Source organism: Micromonas commoda, chromosome 6 (genome assembly GCF_000090985.2).
Source record: "Micromonas commoda chromosome 6, complete sequence".
NCBI lineage: Eukaryota > Viridiplantae > Chlorophyta > Mamiellophyceae > Mamiellales > Mamiellaceae > Micromonas > Micromonas commoda.
In genome coordinates this window covers 1,068,278-1,086,988 of record NC_013043.1, presented here as the reverse complement: position 1 = coordinate 1,086,988, position 18,711 = coordinate 1,068,278, and the positions used below count along the sequence as shown (strand labels likewise).

The window sequence follows — 18,711 nt, the reverse complement described above, 5'->3', positions numbered from 1 at the left end:
CGGCGATCTGGCGCGTCGCGTCGGTGAACGATCGCGTCGACGCCCTCGCGGCGTATCGTCGCGCGCGTGGGACCGATGCGGTTCACGTCGCGTTCGCCGCCCGCGGGTTCGCGGCGTCCGCGCTGGTCCGCGACGTCCGCGCCTTCGCCTCGTCCGCCATTCCCCCCGGCCTCGAGCATCAACCGGGGTTGTCGGGGGGCGCGGGCGGGGGCGCGCCCGTCATGCCCCCGCCGTACGTCCCGCCCGGCGGCGGCCTCCCCAAGCCCAACGTCTCCCTCAAGAAGAACGCCGGCGAGAAGGACGGATCGGACGCCACGTCCAAGGCGGACGAGGTACCCGTGGAGGTTGACCTGTACGCGCTGGATCGAGCCAAGGCTGAGATTGATAGGCTTCACCGAGAGCGTCAGATCCGCGAGGCTCGCGGCATGTACGAGTCCGCCAAAGCCGCCGCGTCGTACGTGGCGTCGTTCGGCCCGTACGCGGTGGCGTGCGCCAGGATGTCCCGAGCGGAGTGGCGACACGCCGTATCGCACGGGTGGCATCACTTCAAGGACGAGATGTCGCACTACTGGATGGGGACCAAGCTGCTGTGGGTCGAGGTCAAGATCGCGTCCAGGTTGCTGTTCAAGACGCTCAGAGGCGAGCAGCTCACGCGGCGAGAGCGGCGGCAGATGACGCGGACCACCGCGGACGTCTTTCGCCTCGTCCCCTTCGCGGCGTTTGTGCTCATCCCGTTCATGGAGTTTTTGCTGCCTGTCGCGCTGAAGGTTTTCCCCGGCATGCTCCCTTCCACGTTCAGAAACGACCTCAAGCACGAGGAGGAGCTCAAGAAGAAGCTCAAGGCTAAGCTGGAGGTGGCCAGGTTCCTCCAGGACACCGTGAGGGTGATGGCGAAGGGTTTAAAGCAATCCAGGAGCGGGTACACTCGCGACAAGGCGGATAAGCTCTACGACTTTATGAAGCGTGTGAGGTCGGGGGACGCGACGGTGACAAACGACGACATATCCAAGTTCGCCACCTTGTTCGGGGACGAGTTCACGCTGGACCACATCAGCAGGGGGCAACTGGCCAACATGTGCAGGTTCGTGGGTATCGCCCCGTACGGGACTGACTTTTACCTTCGCAACCAGCTCTCGCAGAAGCTGCGAAGTTTAAAAAACGACGACCGCGTCATCAAGCAGGACGGCATCGCGTCGCTGTCGCTGGAGGAGCTCAAGTCCGCGAACCGCGCGCGGGGTATGCGCGCGGACACCGACGATCGCGCCATCCTCGAGCGCCAGCTGGAGGATTGGCTCGACCTCAGCCTCGAGCGCAAGCTTCCCCCTTCGCTTCTCATCCTCTCCAGGGCGTTTACAATCACGCGCGAACGGATGCAACCCGACACCGCGGAGGAGGAGCCCGCGCCGGTGGGCGCGGGCGACGTGGCGTGGGACCCCGCCGTGGACCTCGACAAGATCGCGGCGGAGGAGCGCCAGGCTGTCGCGCTCAAGGAGATCCAGGAGACCCTCGCGAGTCTTCCGGAAGAAGTGGTCGTGTCCGTCACGGAGGAGCGCAACCTCTCGTCCTCGCGCAAGGAACAGGTGGCCAGGAAGCTCGAGTTCCTGGAGCAGGAGGAGGAGCTCATCGAGGAGGAGATCGCCGATCGCAAGCTCGAGGAAGACGAGCTCAGGGCCAAGAAAGAGGCGGCGGAGAAGGCCAAGGCGGAGGCTGCGGCTTCAACGGAGGCGGCGGCTTCCGACGACCGAGCCGCGGCGGAGACTACGTTCGACGCGCACGAAAAGCCCGGAGAGCGCACGAAAGCTCCGGAGGCTGCCGCGGCGCCCGAGGCGGCGGCGTCGTCGACGGACCCCGAGTCCGTCGGTGGACCCATCGCGAAAAAGCCCAAGCGGAGCTTCGACAGCATCGACAGCGTGTCCATGGACGAGGTGGAATCCGTCGTCGCCGGTCGGAGGGCGAAGCGCGCGGCTCGGCTCAGCCGCCTGCTCGCGGCTCTCTCCGGCCTCTCCTCCCTGACCGTCGAGCGCAAGGAGCTCGCCGAGCTCGTGCGCAAGGAGCTCGACCTCTACGGTCGGCGTCTGCGGCAGGTGCAGACGCAGCTGGAGGGGCTGGAGGAGGGAGACGCCATGCGCGTGGCCGCGGCGGTGGCGGCGGAGGGCGACGCCGGCTTGGCGAGGTCCATCGAGAAGGAGGGTCTCACCGAGGGTTTGCTCTCCCGAGCCAAGAAGGTGCTCGGGTGGAAGGAGGAGCCGAAGAAGAAGGATGGGGAGGCGCGCGAGAACGGGGAGACGGCGCAGGCGACGTCCGCGGTCGTCGATCTGACCGAGCCTCCCGCGAAGCGCGCGGACGAGGAGGAGAAGGAGGAGGAGGAGGAGGAGGAGAGGATGGCCAAGCCGGAGGAGCTCGTTCCCGACGAGTTCGGTCCGGATGTCCTACCCCCGAGGACCACCGGCCCCGGCGACGACGGCGAGGTCCTTCCCACCGCCTCGGACGTCATCCCCGAGGAGGATCCCGCGGAGGATGAGGACCCACACGAGAGGCCCGGCTGGTTCACCGCGTCTTACGACGCGTACTTGTCCGACAGGGTCAACGAGCGCGTGAACAGGATGCTCGCCGGCGTCAAGAAGGACCTAGACGCCGCGGATGGGGTCATCGGCGATAAGCTCAAGGTTCTCGACGCCGACGGGGACGGGCGCGTCACCATCGACGAGCTCACCGCCGCCGGGGGCGTCCTCGCGGACCAGCTTGACGAGGAGGACCAGGAGGAGCTTCGCGGCTTAGTCGCGGAGTTGCCGCAGGATGAGTTTGGGCGCATCGGCGTGGAGGACGTGAGCGCGCTGCTGAGCGACATCTTGGCTCGGGAGTTTGAGAGCGGCGAGCTGTTCGAGGATCATCACGACGACGAGGACGAGAGGGTACGCGCCCGGGAGGTGATTGACACGATCCGGACGGAGGGCGCGGCTTTGGTGGCGAGGGAGGGGGATGGCGGCGCGGCGGAGAAGTGACGAGCGCGAGGTGATGAATGAATGTTGCAAAGTTCTCGTGATCTCTCCAAGATTTTCAGCAATCCGATCATCCAGCGCGTGAAACGGGGAAGGTTTAACAACATGCCGTAGCATAGCTCTCGCGCACTCCGACGGGAGCCATGACCCCAGAGGAGCTGAAGCGCGAGCTTCAGGGCTGGTACTTGTATGACTTCGCAAATTCCGCCTTCTTCCAGGCGGCAGCCACGGTGCGCCGCGCGCGCCCGAAACGCCCCCGAACAGAATCATATCCGCGTCAGATCCCTCCCTCCCCATGTGTCGACAACGAACGGCACGAAGCCCCTCGCCTAACTCCGACCCACTCCCCTGTAGGTGTTCATCCCGTTCCTCGTGGACGGAATCGCGACCAAGTACGCGTGGCAGAGGAGCTCTCGGGACCAGCCCGAGCTGTGCAGCAACCTCGGGGATAACGTGACGCACACCAACTGCCGCAAGTGCTTCGAGGGGAAGGGCGAGATGGTGCAGATCGTCGACCCAATCACCGGCGCGGTCTCCGCGATGGACATCGACACCCCGGAACTCCCCGGCGGCATCGACCCGACATCGTTTCTGTTCACCGTGATCTCCATCAGCGTCCTCTTCCAGGCCATCGCGTTCATATCGCTCGGCACCCTGGGCGACTACGGCGATTACAGGAAGAGAGGATTGGTCGCCGCGTCCACCGCCGGGGGCGTCGCGACGTGTATGTACGTCATCGTCCCCGCCGACGCGTCGCTCTACTGGCTCGGGGGCGTGCTGATGATCGTCGCGAACGTGTGCTTGGGCGTGTCCGTGGTGTTTTACAACTCGTATCTGCCGCTCATGGTGGACGACTCGGAGGAGGTGCGGAACGCGATGGCGGGTGGAAAGGAAAAGGGCGTCGAGAGCGAGCGCGACGTCATCGACGCCCAGGAGGCGGTGAGCTCCGAGTACTCGTCCAAGGGGCAGATGTGGGGATACGTGGGCGGTACCACTTGTTTGGTGTTGTCCGTGATCGCCCTCCTGGTGCTCGTCGCGTTGGGTGCGGAGTGGTTCTGGGCTCTTGGCGTGACCAGCGCGCTGTCGGGGGCGTGGTGGCTCGGATTTTCGTACTTTGCGTTTCGGCGGTTGCCGCACCGACCGGGCCCGCCGTTCCCGGCCGCGATGAACGTCTACACCGAGGGCTGGCGCAAGACGTACAGGTTGCTCGCGCTCCTGTGGCGCACCGAGGTGAACACGTTCTACTTCCTCATTCTCTTTTTCATATTCTCCGACGGATACAGCACGATTTCGACGATTGCGGTTATGTTTGCGTACCACGAGCTCTGCATGGATCCCATGCTGCTGGCGCTCATCGCGATCATCGTGCCGCTCACGGCGGTGTTCGGCGGGTACGCGTGGTTAAGGTTCCAAAGGCGGTTCGGGTGGAGCAGCAAGAGCGTTTTGGTGCTGAACCTGATGCTGCTGGCGTTGATTCCGCTGTGGGGTTGCGTGGGTTTTTTCACCGAAGACTACGGGCTGCAGACGCAGGGGGAGATGTACGTGCTCGCGGTGTGGTTTGGGCTGTGTCTGGGTTCCGCGCAGGCGTTCGGCCGCGCGCTGTTCTCCGAGCTGATCCCCGCGGGTCACGAGGCTGACATGTTCGCGCTGTTCGAGATCACCGATAAGGGATCGAGCTGGCTGGGACCGATGGTCGCGGCGGCGGTGCGGCAGCGCACGGGTCGAATTCGACCGACGCTGTTTTACCTCCTCGCCGCGATGGTCCTGCCGGGCATGGCGCTCCAGGCGCTCGACCTGACGGAGAGCATAGAGAACGCGCGAAGGTCAAAGTCTGCGCGGGGCGCGGTCAAAGACACGGAGCTCGCGATTTGAACGCGAGAATACGATGATTGGGGTAACGCGACGCCGACACGTCCCATTCGCCTCGAGTGTTGTTAGACGCGCGTACCCGCCAAAGGCGTCGTCACCCCATGAAGTCGGAGCCGTCGTCGCCGTCGGCATCGGCATCCTCCACCTCCTCGTCGTCGTCCTCCTCCTCGTCCACCTCCTCGTCGGGAGCGTCCGGGTCCTGACCCTTCATGAGCCGCTCCACCCGACTGACCCCTCGCCTCGCCTCGTCGCTCTCTGGATAAATCGCCAGGGCGCTCTGGTAGTGCCCCAACGCGTCCGCGAGCTGCTTCGACTGCGCCAGCACCGCGCCGAGCCTGCAGTGCAGCGCCACCTGCGCCCCCGCGTCGTGCGCCGCGTGCGTGTCCAGGTGACGTCGCAGCAGCTCCGCCGCGGCTTCCGAACGACCGGAAGCCGCGTGCGTCTCGGCCAGCGCCGCCGCCACCCCGGCGCACGAGGGATCGAGCTTGAGCGAATGCTCGTAAAACCTCCGCGCCCTGTCCCTGTGCCCCTGCGCCGCGCTCGTCGCACCTGTGCCGCCGTGTCCACCGCCGCCGTGACGGGCGCAGTACGCCTCCACGTCCCCGAGAAGCGCGTGCGACGCCGACGCGTTCGGAGCCGCGCGAGCGCACTCCTTCGCCGTCGCCGTCGCTTCTTTTATTCGTCCCAAAATCAGATACGACGCGACGAGCCCGGCGTACGTTCGCGTCGCGGGCGCCAGTTGAAGCGCGCGTTTGAACGCGTGCACCGCGGCGTCCGCGCGCTTGCACTTGAGTCTCAGGTACCCCTTGGTGACGTGCGCGGTGACGTGTTGATCGTCGATGTCGGACGCTCGCTCGGCGAACGACAGCGCCTTTTCGGCGTCGCCGCGGCTCTCCCAGTACAGCGCGGCGGCGCTCCACGACTCCGCCCGACCCGGGGCGTTCTCCAGCAGGTTGTTCACGAGGGCGTTGAGCTCCACGGACGGCCCGTTACTCCCGAACCCAAAGCCGTGCGACAAGACGCCGAAGCCGCCGAGCGCGCCGTCCTCGTCGTCCAAATGAGCGACGGACTTTCCCGCGTCTGGAAAGTGCTCGTACAGAAGCGCCGCGAATGCGTCCATGCAATCGACGACGCACGGGTCGGATCGCACGCACCGCCTGTAACAGTCCGCCGCCTCCTGCACGTCGCCCCTGTCGCGGTGCACGCGCGCGAGCTGGCACCACACGCGGGGATCGTCGGGGAAGATCTCGTCCAGCCGGCGAAGATGAGAGGCCGCGGCTTCGAGCCTGTGCGAACGCGCGGCTCCGTGCGCCTCCGCGAGGTGGTGAAGCCAGCCGTACGACGCGTCGCCGGGCGGCTCTTCGTGGTGCGCGTCGGCTTGGTTCCCGCCGCCGGACGCCGAGTGCCCCCCGTCGACGCTCATGGCGTCCGCACCCCCAGGGTGTGCGAGGGACGTCCCCGTCGCGTCGCTTCCGTCGCATTCGGGGAGCAAACCGCGAATCTCCTCGGCCGAGCATCCCAGCTCGGCGAGCGCGGCGATGGCGTCGACGGCGTAGGGGCAGTCGCGGACGACCTCCTTGTAGCACGCCACCGCCGCGCGCTCGTACCCGGTGCGCCTGTACGTCTTGGCGAGGGTCATGGTGACGGGCAGGGTTCTGGCGCGAGCCGGGATGGTTTCGAGTTCGGCCAACGCCGCGCGGTACTCGCGCAGGGCGAGGTGGCATCGGCCGATCTTGAACTTGAGGGACGCCTCGTCCACCGGCCTCGACGACGACGACGGGGGCGGCGGCGGCGGTGCGAGGAACGCGGCGGCGTTCTCGGAGGAGCGCGGGGTGGTCATGCCGCCCGGCGTGGACGGCGATATCCCGGGCGTCGCGGGGGTCTCCGGCGTGCCCATCGCCGACGATCGATTGTTACCCGTCGGCACCTTGGGCGCGAGCCTGTTGACACTGAGCGCCTGCCGGAACGCGTTCAGCGCTCGCCTGTGCTCGCCTTTACCCAGTAGCGCGTCGCCGAAGAGCGCGAGGTGTCGCGCGCGCTCGGCGCTCGCCACGGCGTCCGGAGGGATCCTCGGCGACGCGGAGCACAGGAAACCGCCCAGCGCCTCGGCGCTCTCCCACATCTCCGCCGCGAGCAACCGCTCCATGGCGCGCACCTGCTGGGTGGACGCCATGTCTCCGGCGCTGCCCCGGGATAACGCCGTCGTGGACGGCGGCGTGTCCGTGCGTCGAGCGTTGGTCGCGGGGCGTCGATACGGCGCTCCCGGCTGTGTCCCCGGCGCGCGTCCCGGATCAGTTAACGGTCACCTGGACCAGCAGACTGCTTTGATGGAAGAGACTTGACCGCTCCCAGAGATCGTGTCCCGACACTCTCAGGGCACGCAGAGCGATGGGTCGCGACAAGGAGGAGCGGGAGTCGAAGAAGGAGAAAAAGGCGCAGAAGGCCATGCGGGGCAACGGCCGGGCCGACGCCCTGACCGCCACGCGCCTCAGACCCAGCGACATCCTCTACACCTACAGCAAGGTCCTCCCGTACTTTTCGGGGTGCGGCCGGACGCTTCAGCACACGCTGGACGAGATCAAAAGCGGGCGGCTCAAGCCCGGGGACCTGCCGGCCATGTCCGTCATAGGCGCCGAGGTGGACCCGAGCGTGGGGATGAGCAAGGAGGAAAAGGCCAAGGCGGACAAGGCGCGAGCCGCGGAGGAAGACGGATGGTCCAGCGACGAGGACGACGGCAGGCGCGGAAAAGGAAAAGGAAAGCGCGGCGGTGCGAGACGCGGCGGCGGCGGTGGCGCCTCGGCCGACGGCGTCGGGCGGCACCGCGCGCCGGAGAAGGTGACGAAGTTCTTCAGCACCAACAACCGGCGGCTCTGGGTGCTGCGGGAGTGCGAGAAGCTCGGGCTGCTGGGCCCCGACGGCACGGTCGCGGTGCGCCTGCAGCGGCAGGACGTGAGCAAGCGGATGGTTGAGAAGGGCACGCGTTCGTTTCGCATCGAGCGGTGCACCAACGAGGTCACGCTGGTGAAGGTCGACAAGATGCCCACGGCGCAGGAGCTCAAGGAGGAGGCCGAGCGAAACGCAAAGGAGGAAGAAGAAGAAGAAGCAGAGAACGACCGCGACACGGCGGGCGAGGGCACGAGGGGCGAGGTGGACGAGCTCCGCGACAGCCTCGGGGAGTTTCGCGTCTGACGATGACTTTTTCCGAGGTTGCGGTCATCATAATCTTACGATAGTTAACAGTAGCTCACCACGGTCTCCTCTTCTCGCCCAGCCCCGCCATGCACACGTACTTCACCTCCAGGTACTCCTCCAGCCCGTGCTTCCCGCCCTCGCGCCCGATCCCGCTCTCGCGCATTCCCCCGAAGGGAGCCGAAGCCGTCGATATCAACCCCGTGTTGGCTCCGACGATGCCGTACTCCAACGCCTCGCTCACTCTCCACAGCGTGGCGTTGTCGCGGGTGAACACGTAGCTCGCCAGGCCCGCGCGGCCGGCGTTAGCCATCGCGATCGCCTGCGCCTCCGTCTCGAACGTCGCGATCGCCGCGACGGGGCCGAACGTCTCCTCTCGAAACACCGCCATGTCGCCGTCGCACTCGACGAGCACGGTGGGAGCGTAAAAGTGGCCCCCCTTGGCGCCCTCGGGAAACACGCGTTCGCCCCCGCACAGGACCACCGCGCCCTTCTTCACCGCGTCGTCGACGTGCGACTCAACCTTGCGCAGGGCGTCGGCGTTGATCAGGGGTCCCTGGTCCGTCGTCGCGCCGAAACCGTCACCGACGACGAGCCGCTTCGCCTCGACGGCGAACCTCGTGGCAAACTCCTCGACGACGGACTCGTGCACGATGAACCGCTGCGCGCACACGCACGTCTGCCCGCTGTTCCGAAACTTGGACAAAATCGCGCCCTTCACCGCGGCGTCGATGTTGGCGTCCGGGAAGACGATGAACGGCGCGTTACCGCCGAGCTCCAACGAGACGTTCTTCACCGTCGCAGCGCACTTTACGGCGAGCGTCTTGCCAACCTCCGTGGAGCCCGTGAACGACAGCTTTCGAACGACGTCGCTCGAGGTCAGCGCGTCGCCTATGGCTTCGTAATCGCCGGTGACGAACTGGATCGTCCCGGGCGGGAACCCCGCGCGCTCGGCGAGGACACCGAGCGCGAACGCGCTCAGCGGCGTCTCCTCCGAGGGCTTGACGACGCACGCGCAACCCGCCGCCAACGCCGCCGCCGCTTTCCTCGTGATCATCGCGAGGGGAAAGTTCCAAGGGGTGATGGCGGCGCAGACGCCGACGGGCTGACGCGTGGCGAACACCCTGGTGTCCAGATCGTGCGTCGGGATGACCTCGCCGTACGCGCGTCTGGCTTCCTCGGCGAACCACTCCACGAACGACGCGGCGTACGCCACTTCGCCTTTGGCCTCGGCCATCGGTTTGCCCTGCTCGGCGACCATGATGCGCGCGAGGTCGTCGCCGTTGTCCAGGATGAGGGAGTACCAGCGGTGGAGAATGGACGCACGTTTCGATGCGGTGAGCGCGGACCACTCGGGCATGGCGCCGGAGGCGTTCGCGATGGATCTCTCCGTCTCCGCTCGGCCCATCTTCGGCACCCGAAGAATTTCGAGGCCGTTCGCGGGATTGATCACCGGGAGCGTGTCGCCGTCATCGGCGTCGGTCCACGCCCCTCCGACGAAGCACTGCGCTCTGATCAAACCTCTGTCTTTGACGCCGATGAGGTCCGCGAGGGCGTCGATGCTCGAGAAACTCGACTTGGTGTCTCCGTCGCGACCCGACGCGGAGTCGAGGTCGTCGCAATTTGCTCGGGCGAATTGCTGAATCCGCCCGATTTCAGCTATCCTTCTGGCGCCCTGCCATCGCAGGTAGCTGTGCGTCCTGGCGACGAACGAGGAGCTGTTCATCGGGCGAAGCCCGACGGATACGGCGAAGGAGGCGCGTCGAAGCATGCTGGCGAGTTCGTCCGTCCCAGGCTGCGCGCGATCTGCCCTCCGTCCGGCCCGTATAATTGGCCTTGATAAAATTTTTAACGAACTCGGGCCGAAAAAAATCCGATCCCGCGGGCGCGCTTTTCCAGCTGCCACTCCCGGGCGGGAGGCGAACAGGTGGCCCGGCTCAGGCCGACGCGCGCGGCCATCCGTCGCCCGTCGACGCGCCGGGAGGGCACTCGACGATCGGCACGCCGCCGGCGCCGCCGTCGGAAATCGCGCGAGGACGACCCCTCGCTTCCCGAGGCTCGGCTCCCCCCGTCGGCCGGTTCGACGGTGTGTGACTCAAGAAGTGCCGGGACGCACCGCGCTGGTCAGTAACGCTCGGGGTTGGAAAACGCGCGTCGCCTCGCTCCTCGTCCGCACAACCCGAGACGCCCTCAGGCCGACACGCCCGCGACTGAGTGATAACCGGCGAGCATGGTCAAGTTCGACCCCGAACTCAAGGTGCGTCGCGCGGCATCGCCCCCAACTCCCGATCTCCGCGCCGTGAACTTCCGTCGCGTCCGCGCGCGACGCGCTTCCATCACATCATGAACCGGTCGAAAAAGCCGACGAGACCCGCCCCGTCCCCTCCGACGCGCGACAGAAAGAGGCGGAGAAGGATGGCGGCAAGTTCGACAAGAAGGTCGACAAGGACTGGACTCACGCCTACGCCGACGACCTTCGAGCCGATGTCTACACCGAGGTCAACTCGAGCCCCAAGGCTGACGTCCACCAGCGCGAGTGGCGCAAGATCATGAACGGCGACCCGGTGGAGATCAACCCATCCGTCGGCAGCGGCCTCAAGTGCATGACCATCGACGAGTGGTCCTGCCGCTGGAAGCAGAACGACCGCTTCCCCGAGTGCCTGGCGTGCGGCAGCGAGTCCACCAAGGAGCACCACTTCATGCAGACGTGGTGCAGGAGCAAGAAGGCGTTCGAGTCGGAGACGCTGTGCCTGGACTGCCACATGTTCTCGTGGCGGTCCTACAGCGACCCCGACTTTCTCACCCCCGAGGAGTACGATAAGATCCGATGGGAGAACATGGTGAACGACAAGGCCGCGGGCAGGCCGGTGGTGCCGGACGCGGATAAGAGGCCCTCGCTTGAAGAGCTCGGCATCCCCACCGGTGACAAGTGACAACATCAAGGCGGGAAACCGCGGCGAAGCGGCGCTTGGATTTTTTTAGTCAGGGGCCCCCGTGGATCGCACTCCTTGCATTATCATTGGCCACCTCCGCCAGGCCGGGCATCCACGACTGGATGCACGCCCTGGCGGAGGTGCAGTGCAATCTACGTGGACCGTTCTTTCAAGCGCCGCTTCGCCGCAACCCGCCGCAGCGATGCAACACTTTCAGATGTAGGTCCATATTTGTTGTTGATCCCCTTTCATCTTCACTTCAGGTTGCATGAAGACGTAATGCCACCGTACCTGCCAGGTCGTGCATCGACCATCAGATGCACGACCTGGCAGCGTACACGCGCGACCTGAGGTGACGTAGATGGCCTAAGTGTTGTCAACGAGTGCGGCGGTGACGGTTGTAATGAATGACCAACTCGTGTTACATCGTCTCGTCTATCGCTTCGCGCGCAGCGCGTTGTTCGCCTTGATCTTCGCCCTCCGCCTCAGCCGCAACAGCCTCTTGACGTCCTTTATGGCCATCACGTCGTACTTGAGGTCAACGTCCGCCTTCTTCGCCGCCACCAGCTCCTTCTCCAGTTCCCCCAACGTCTTCATCGCGATGTTACCCTTCTCCGGGTCGAGTATCGTCCACAGCCAGTCCGGGTACTGGTCGTCGGGCATCAACTCGGGGTCCTTCCCATCCTTGAGGATGTTCAGGCCCGTGCAGTGCGTCGTCGACATCGACCCGGTGGACGCCCCGCCGTCGGCGGCGACCGCGTCCGTCTTCTTCGCCCCCTTCCCCGCGCCCTTCGCCCAGTGAACCGCGCTGCCGCTGACGCAGCGCGCGTGCGTCAGGACCGCCCCGGAGGTGCTCGCGCCCCTCGCCATACGGAGGATCGCGCTCATGGTTTAGGGTTGCGACGTGTCAGGCGCCCTGGAAGTCCCCGCCCCGGCGGCCCGTGCGCCCGGGCTATCTCTGATCCCAACACGCGATGCGACGGCGACGCGTCGTCGGGGTTTGCGCGTCGATAAAGTCACCGCGCACGTCGATGTGCCGCGCGAGCGTTCACCGGGTTCCACCCTCTCGGCGAAATCGATTTACGAGTTACGCACGAGAGGAACGAAGCGCTGTGATCACCACTGGGAGCAGGGTTTTCTTTGCGCCGGGGCGCGGCGCGCGCGGCGTTTCAGACGGAGATGAGTTAAAGAATGGTCATCACAAACGTGCGGTGCTAATATACTCCCTCCCACCCCGCGCGCGTCCACCTCAGAACACCTGCTTCTGCGAGAGGAGCACCAGCAGGCCCTGCTTCCCGAGCAGGATCTCGTTCATGAAGCTGATCATGCCGACCCAGATGATGGGCGACACGTCTACGCCGCCGACGGGGGGTACCAGACTCCTGGTGGGCTTGAGCAGTGGCTCCGTCGGCAGGTACGCGATAACCCACGGCATCCTGGACACCGGCACCGACGGGTACCAGGTCATCACGATGCGAATGATGAACAGCAGGGTGGACACCGAGAAGACCGGGCCGAGGATCCCCGCGATCTCCTTCGCCTGGTCGGGGTTCAAGGGATCGTCCGCGACGCCGAGGTCCCAGAGCGCCTGATGCGCGGCGATCGCCGCGTTCTGCACCTCGGTGGATTCCGCCGCGGCGGATGCCTGCGCCCAGAGCGCCGCGGGAGCCGCCTGCGGGGTCGCGACGGGGTTCGGGACGTAGGGACGCGGGTCAGCGGAGCTCGTTGCGAAGGAGCGCGGATGGATAAGCGGTTCACGGCGATGGTGCGGGAGGGGAGGTTGCGCGCGGTGGGGAGACGCACCGCGAGCGCGGCAAAACCGGCTTTCCCATTCACGTCATTCGCCCCGGAGGCTTTCGCGAGGACGCGCACGACGCGCGCGCACCTCGCCCCGCCCTTCGCCGCCGCTCGCGCCTTCAGCGCGAGGGGCGCCCCGATGATGCCGACGCACGTCGCGGACATCGTCTACCCTCTTCTCCCTCTGGCGTGCGTGCGCGCGCGCTGCCGTGACCCCGGCTGCCTGACTACGCGTGCGCGGGTTAGCGTACCCTAGCGTGCGTGCGTGTGCGAGCGAGCGGTGCCCACTGCTGCGTTCGTGCTCGAACAAGTGATGCGACGGTGGTGATGACGTCGCTGCGCCTTCGCTGATGACGACGAACGTGCTCGACTGCTTGTGATTTATGCGGTTTTATGAGCCAGCGCCTAATCCTTAACTCGCTTGGCGGGAGGGGTTCGCCGCCATTGGTGTACGACGCGACGAAAAGGTAATCCACCTAAATTGGAAAATTTCGTCACTGCTCGCCATACCGCATAAGCCATCCAATCAATGAGCCACAGGGCAGATTCGTCCGGGATACGTTCGCGCGCGAAGTCTGCTAAAAGTTCTTCGGGCGAAAAACGACATTGGAACTGTTTTTGATGACTGCTCGTCATACGGATTTTAGCTCACGTCGCTTCAACGTGGAGGATGACGCTTGGCCAAGTTGATATTTAGCGAGCATGCGCAATCAGGGCTTTAGGTGGAGGCCGGGTCGGGAAGCGACGTGACGGCCACAGCGACTCGCGCGGCGGGAGAGGAACCGCGTTTGAAGCGTCCAGGCCGCCCAGGTGGAGTTCCGGGGCGTTGTGCCAGGACCGCTCTCGCGACCCGAGGGGCTTCGCTCGAGCAAAACCCCCACCCGGAGCGTATTTTGGATCAACACCAGCGGCTGTGTTGATCCTTTCGGGGGGCGAGAGCGCGCGGGCGGAGGCATTCGCGCGGGGATCGGAGCGCGTGCGCGGTCGAGCGTAGGGGCGAGAGTGCGCGAGTCCTTTTGGCCGCGCGACCGAGCGGCGAACCCGGTCGAGCCCGAGCCTCAGAGGGCGCTCGCTCCACTCGGCTCAGGTTGCCGACACAGCTGTGACAAAGACAGGGGTTGGACAAAATGGCGACGTCCGCGCCGATGGACAACACGAGCTTCTTCACCGAGTACGGCGAGGCTAACCGTTTCTCCATCCACGAGGTGATCGGCAAGGGGAGCTACGGGGTGGTGTGCTCGGCGACGGACAACAAGACCGGGGAAAAGGTGGCCATCAAGAAGATCACCGACGTCTTCGAGCACGTGTCGGATGCGACCCGGATCCTGCGAGAGGTGAAGCTCCTCCGCGTGCTGAAGCATCCCGACATCGTGGAGGTGAAGCACATCGTGCTCCCGCCCAACCCGAGGGAGTTCAAGGACATCTTCGTCATCTTCGAGCTCATGGAGACGGACCTCCACCAGGTCATCAAGGCGAACGACGACCTGACGCACGAGCACCACCAGTTCTTCCTCTACCAGGTGCGCCCCCGCGCTCTTAAAAGACGACGGAAATGGGTCGCCCTCGAGCCCGACTGACGTTTACCCGATTCGCCAGCCCCCGACCGTCCATCCTCGCTTTCGAACCCCGCCTCCGACTGCTGACCCCGTCGTTCACCCAAACCCGTGCCCGTCCACAGCTGCTGCGAGGGCTCAAGTACGTTCACACCGCGAACGTGTACCACCGCGACCTCAAGCCCAAGAACATCCTGGCCAACGCGGATTGCAAGCTCAAGATTTGCGACTTTGGCCTGGCGCGACCGGCGTTTCACGACAGCGGACCGACGACCGTGTTCTGGACGGACTACGTCGCCACCAGGTGGTACCGCGCCCCGGAGCTGTGCGGGAGCTTCTTCACCAAGTACACCCCCGCGATCGACATATGGAGCATCGGCTGCATCTTCGCCGAGATCCTGAGCGGCCGACCGCTCTTCCCGGGCAAGAACGTGGTTCACCAGTTGGAGATCATCACCGACCTGCTGGGCACTCCGCACCCGGACGTGATCAACAGGGTGCGGAACGAGAAGGCCCGACGGTTTCTCGGGAACATGCGCGTCAAACCCAGGATCCCGTTCGCCTCCCGGTTTCCCGGCGCGGCGCCGGCGGCGTTGGCGCTGCTGGAGCGGATGCTCGCGTTCGACCCGGAGGAGAGGCCCACCGCCGAGGAGGCTCTCGCGGATCCCTACTTTGCCGGTCTGTCTGATCCCAGCAGGGAGCCCGCGGCGGAGATTGTGTCCAGGACGGAGTACGCGTTCGAGTCGAGGAAGCTCACGCAGGAGGAGGTGCGGGGTCTCCTCTACAGGGAGATCCTCGAGTACCACCCGCAGGCCAAGCGGGAATTCGAGAAGGGGGAGTCTCGGAGCAACTTCCAGTATCCCAACGGGGGCATGGGCGCCGATTTCGCCGCCGCGGAGGAGCGAGATCAGAACGGCGGCGCTGAGAACGGGCACATGGATAAGCTTCGGAGGAGCGCGCAGTCGCTGCCGAAGGAGAGCGTGGATCGGTATCGCGACGACGCGGCGTACCTCGTCGGCGGCAACGGGGCGCTCAAGCGGAGCGACTCGATATCGAACGATCAGGTGTCGCTGCCGAGCTCGACGGAGCAGCTGGATCAGCTGATGGACCAGGCGGACGCCATGTCGCTGGACGAGCAGGAGCTGGAGGCTGCGCAGGAGGAGGCGAGGAGGATGATGGAGGAGAACATGAGAAACAGGGGTTGAGCGCGACTTGTTTCGCCGCCGATTCGCCTCATTTTATGCGACCTTCGCGTTTGTTCTACCGGTCACCGCGCCCGCCCACACTACGTCACGACTAGCTTACGTTGCACTGGGACGAGGACGACGTCCGCCTCGTCCCGCCGCCTCCGCGCTCGTGCACCCTCTCCACGTGGTCCACGAGCGCCGCGACGTCGGCGAAGTATTCGCCGCACCGCGGACACGTCTCCCGCCCCCCGCCCGACCCCGTCACCCTCGCGCGCGTCGCCGCCCCGTGCACCTGGTGCGCCGACTCCGCGTGCGCGATGAGCGCGGCGATGTGCGGGAAGCTCTTGCCGCACACGTCGCACACCTCCCTCGCGGCGGCGGTCGCGGCTCTCCTCTCCGCCGGCGCCCTCGTCGCCGCCGCCGCGTTGCGGATCTGAGCGCTCGCCGCGGACGCCCTCGCGGCGATGGAACCCGACGCGGCGGCGGCGAAGGGCGAGGTCGTGGATGCCCTGCCGTTTGCGCGCTTGCGGTCGTCGCAGGCGTGCTTGTCCGGGAACCTGTGCGTCATGCAAACCTCCGTGCCGCAACCGCGGCATCGGTACGCATTCACCGCTGTGAGTTTCTCCTTGCATCTCGGCGCCCCGCAGCGCTTCGACCTGCTCGGGTGCTTATTCGGATCGCACGAAGTGGACGAGTGTCGCTCGAAGGTGACGTGGATGCTCTCGCCGGGGACGTGCTTGACGCTGCTTCCGCACAGCGGACACACGACGCACGTCGTATCCTGCGCGTACCAGATGGCACCGGCGTCAAAGTCAGATCTGGGAGGCAACGGTTCGTGGTGACATCCGATGCAAGTACGCACCTGCGCGACGTGGCCGCATCCGTGGTCGTTCCTGTGGTCCAGGCAGAAGGTCCGCGCGCATCCCTTGCACACGAAGGGCAGAAAGTCCAGCTGGCCGCATCCGCGGAACGCGCAATTCTCGCCGAGCGTCGGTATCTCCATCGCGCCGCACCAGTCTGACGCCGAAGTGAAAGATCTCGTTCGGTTTCGTCGCCGTCGTCAGAAACCGCCGCGCGCGTGTCGCCGCCGTGGCGACGTCCCGGCCAGCCGGATCGGTCGCCGTCGACGATGGACGAGCCACGCGAGGTGAGGAACGAGGACGGCACGGTGCCCAAGTGGGCGCGCCGCGTCACCGACACCTTCGTGGACGCCACCGGGATCCGGGATGCCAAGTATCGCGAACTCGTCGAGTCGATCGAGGCTGCCGAGAAGGCGACCAACGGCGTCTTCTCGTCCAAGAGCGCGGGCGGAATCCTCGACATGAACGCGTACAGGGAGATGGAGGAGGAGGACCGCATCGCGATGGGGATCGAGCAGGCGCGTCGGAACGCGGAGGCGGCGCAGCTGGCGAAGCTCCGCGCGGAGAGGGATCGGATCGACGAGGAGGCGGCGAGGGCGAGGATCAAGGCCGCGACCGAGGCCAGCCTGGCGGCCGCGCCGCGCGACAAGAAGAAGGCGGACGCCGCCGGCGCGCCGTTCAAGCTCGTGAAAGTGGTCAAGAAGAAGCCAACCCCGGCGAAGCGGACGACGGAGGAGACGGAGACCGGGGACGGGGACGACGCGGGAGGCCTCCGCGGTCTCCTCGGCGGCTACGGCAGCGACGACTCCGCCGACGGCGTCGACGTCGCGCCGCCGACGACAGGATTCGAACCCGCGACGATTGAACCCCCTCCGCCGCCGCCGGTTGAATCGCTCGACCCGAGCTCCCCCCGGCCGCCTCCCCCCACCACCCTTCCTCCCCCTCCCGACGCGGACCGCTCGGGCGACGAGCACGATTTCGCCGCTCGAGAGACGGCGAGGGCGTCGTCGCTCGCGGCGGAGGAGGAGGAGGAGGAGGCCGCCGTCGCGGCGAGGATGAAGGAGGAGGCGCGCGCGAGACGTCCTTTCCGGGAGGAGCGCGAGGGGCGCGATGCGACGGCGAGGCGGGACGAGGCGGAGGCGGAGGAGCGAGGGTGGGCGAGGGGTGGGAGCGGCGGGGGCGAGCGAGAGGGTGGCGGGAGGAGGACGAGGAGGAGGTCGAGGTCGCGATCCGAGTCTTACCCACGGCGCGTCCGGCGCGGCAGGGACGGGAGTAGGGACAGGAGCAGGAACAAGAGCAGAGACAGTGACAGGAGCAGAGACGGGGACAGGAGCAGGAGTAGGAGTAGGAGTAGGGGCAGGGACCGGCGGGACCGGCGGCGACGAAGTCGGAGTCGGGAGCGCTGGGAGCGGCACTACTCCGAGAAGTTCGGCCTGGACGACCGAGGGGCGAACGCGGGGCGCGACGGCGGGAAGAGCGTGGAGGAGTGGACCAAGTACTACGAGGAGAAGTACGCCCTCTCCAAATAGAGCGACGGCGCGATTAACACGCTTGTGAGAGTAGTCTTTCCGCGTGGCAGTTTCCGCCGAGGCGAAAAACCTCCTCTTCACTTTTCCAGGGCGCCCCATGGGAAAGTCGCAAAAGGGAAAGGACAAGCCAGGGGTCAGAGCGGCCGTCGCCCCGGCGGCGAGCGCAAAGATCGGGCGGGAGTCCAGCGCGTGGCCGTCCACGTGCAAATACCTCACGAGTCTGGTATGGGGAGACGACGTCCGCCGCGACAAGGATGTCTACCAAAAATACAAGCGCTCCGCCGACGGCAAGCACGTCGAGGCGAATGCGTCGGCGACGAAACGGAACGTGCGATGGCAGCTCATCACGGACGAGCGACATCCCGCGAAGGGCGAGTACGGGCTGTTCGCGCAGCGCAAGATGGAGCGAGGCGAGCACATCATCGACTACCTCGGCCTCGTGACGCTGAAGGGCAACGAGTCGAAGACCTCGGATTACACCGCATCGTTCGGCGACGACAACGAGCTCGCGCTGGACGCTGAGCTCATGGGAAACGAGGCGAGGATGATCAACGATTTCAGAAACACGGGTAAGCGTGCCAACGCGTTGTTCGACCAGTACAGGGACGCCGCTGGGGACCTCAAGCTCGGCGTGTTCGCGGGGCCTCACGGCGTTAACAAGGCTGACGAGGTTCTGGTATCATACGGCAAAGGTTTCTGGGAGAACCGGCTGGCGTCGATGGGGGCGGTAAATATGGCCGAGTTTTGCGGCTACCGGGCTCCCTCCCACGACGAAGCGGCAGAAGCGTAGACGTA

At 66.0% G+C, this 18,711-nt stretch overlaps 11 protein-coding genes across 11 annotated transcripts; 7 read left to right on the top strand and 4 right to left on the bottom strand.

The window, feature by feature from the left end:
• Positions 1-425: 425 nt before the first annotated feature.
• MICPUN_82841 (predicted protein) lies at positions 426-1,346 on the top strand (the record flags this gene model as incomplete). The annotated part of the gene is made up of 1 exon (XM_002503293.1): positions 426-1,346. A coding segment is annotated over one exon (921 nt), but the record flags the coding sequence as incomplete, so codon positions are not given.
• Positions 1,347-3,142: 1,796 nt separating this feature from the next.
• Positions 3,143-4,871, top strand: MICPUN_59547 (major facilitator superfamily; the record flags this gene model as incomplete). The annotated part of the gene is made up of 2 exons (XM_002503292.1): positions 3,143-3,229; positions 3,405-4,871. 2 exons carry the CDS (start codon positions 3,143-3,145, stop codon positions 4,869-4,871), a joined length of 1,554 nt encoding a protein of 517 aa, XP_002503338.1.
• Positions 4,872-4,962: 91 nt separating this feature from the next.
• On the bottom strand, positions 4,963-7,041 carry APC7 (predicted protein; the record flags this gene model as incomplete). Its single annotated transcript, XM_002502936.1, has 5 exons — positions 4,963-5,407; positions 5,459-5,860; positions 5,966-6,245; positions 6,363-6,631; positions 6,725-7,041. 5 exons carry the CDS (start codon positions 7,039-7,041, stop codon positions 4,963-4,965), a joined length of 1,713 nt encoding a protein of 570 aa, XP_002502982.1.
• Positions 7,042-7,256: 215 nt separating this feature from the next.
• MICPUN_59545 (predicted protein) lies at positions 7,257-8,057 on the top strand (the record flags this gene model as incomplete). The annotated part of the gene is made up of 1 exon (XM_002503291.1): positions 7,257-8,057. One exon carries the CDS (start codon positions 7,257-7,259, stop codon positions 8,055-8,057), a length of 801 nt encoding a protein of 266 aa, XP_002503337.1.
• A 55-nt stretch (positions 8,058-8,112) lies between these two features.
• MICPUN_96453 (succinic semialdehyde dehydrogenase) lies at positions 8,113-9,783 on the bottom strand (the record flags this gene model as incomplete). The annotated part of the gene is made up of 1 exon (XM_002502935.1): positions 8,113-9,783. One exon carries the CDS (start codon positions 9,781-9,783, stop codon positions 8,113-8,115), a length of 1,671 nt encoding a protein of 556 aa, XP_002502981.1.
• Positions 9,784-10,287: 504 nt separating this feature from the next.
• MICPUN_59543 (predicted protein) lies at positions 10,288-11,346 on the top strand (the record flags this gene model as incomplete). Its single annotated transcript, XM_002503290.1, has 4 exons — positions 10,288-10,314; positions 10,457-10,986; positions 11,094-11,213; positions 11,289-11,346. 4 exons carry the CDS (start codon positions 10,288-10,290, stop codon positions 11,344-11,346), a joined length of 735 nt encoding a protein of 244 aa, XP_002503336.1.
• Positions 11,347-11,425: 79 nt separating this feature from the next.
• On the bottom strand, positions 11,426-11,860 carry MICPUN_101146 (predicted protein; the record flags this gene model as incomplete). The annotated part of the gene is made up of 1 exon (XM_002502934.1): positions 11,426-11,860. One exon carries the CDS (start codon positions 11,858-11,860, stop codon positions 11,426-11,428), a length of 435 nt encoding a protein of 144 aa, XP_002502980.1.
• Positions 11,861-12,171: 311 nt separating this feature from the next.
• Positions 12,172-13,126, bottom strand: MICPUN_105759 (fanciful K+ uptake-b family transporter). The gene is made up of 2 exons (XM_002502933.1): positions 12,794-13,126; positions 12,172-12,662 (listed from the first exon to the last, which is right to left on the bottom strand). Exons 1-2 carry the CDS (start codon positions 12,950-12,952, stop codon positions 12,240-12,242), a joined length of 582 nt encoding a protein of 193 aa, XP_002502979.1. The 5' UTR covers positions 12,953-13,126; the 3' UTR covers positions 12,172-12,239.
• Positions 13,127-13,932: 806 nt separating this feature from the next.
• On the top strand, positions 13,933-16,238 carry MICPUN_97591 (predicted protein; the record flags this gene model as incomplete). The annotated part of the gene is made up of 3 exons (XM_002503289.1): positions 13,933-14,307; positions 14,466-15,139; positions 16,175-16,238. 3 exons carry the CDS (start codon positions 13,933-13,935, stop codon positions 16,236-16,238), a joined length of 1,113 nt encoding a protein of 370 aa, XP_002503335.1.
• A 418-nt stretch (positions 16,239-16,656) lies between these two features.
• On the top strand, positions 16,657-17,916 carry MICPUN_59538 (predicted protein; the record flags this gene model as incomplete). The annotated part of the gene is made up of 1 exon (XM_002503288.1): positions 16,657-17,916. One exon carries the CDS (start codon positions 16,657-16,659, stop codon positions 17,914-17,916), a length of 1,260 nt encoding a protein of 419 aa, XP_002503334.1.
• A 97-nt stretch (positions 17,917-18,013) lies between these two features.
• On the top strand, positions 18,014-18,706 carry MICPUN_59537 (set domain protein; the record flags this gene model as incomplete). The annotated part of the gene is made up of 1 exon (XM_002503287.1): positions 18,014-18,706. The coding sequence occupies one exon, from the start codon at positions 18,014-18,016 to the stop codon at positions 18,704-18,706; it is 693 nt and encodes a 230-aa protein (XP_002503333.1).
• Positions 18,707-18,711: the final 5 nt, after the last annotated feature.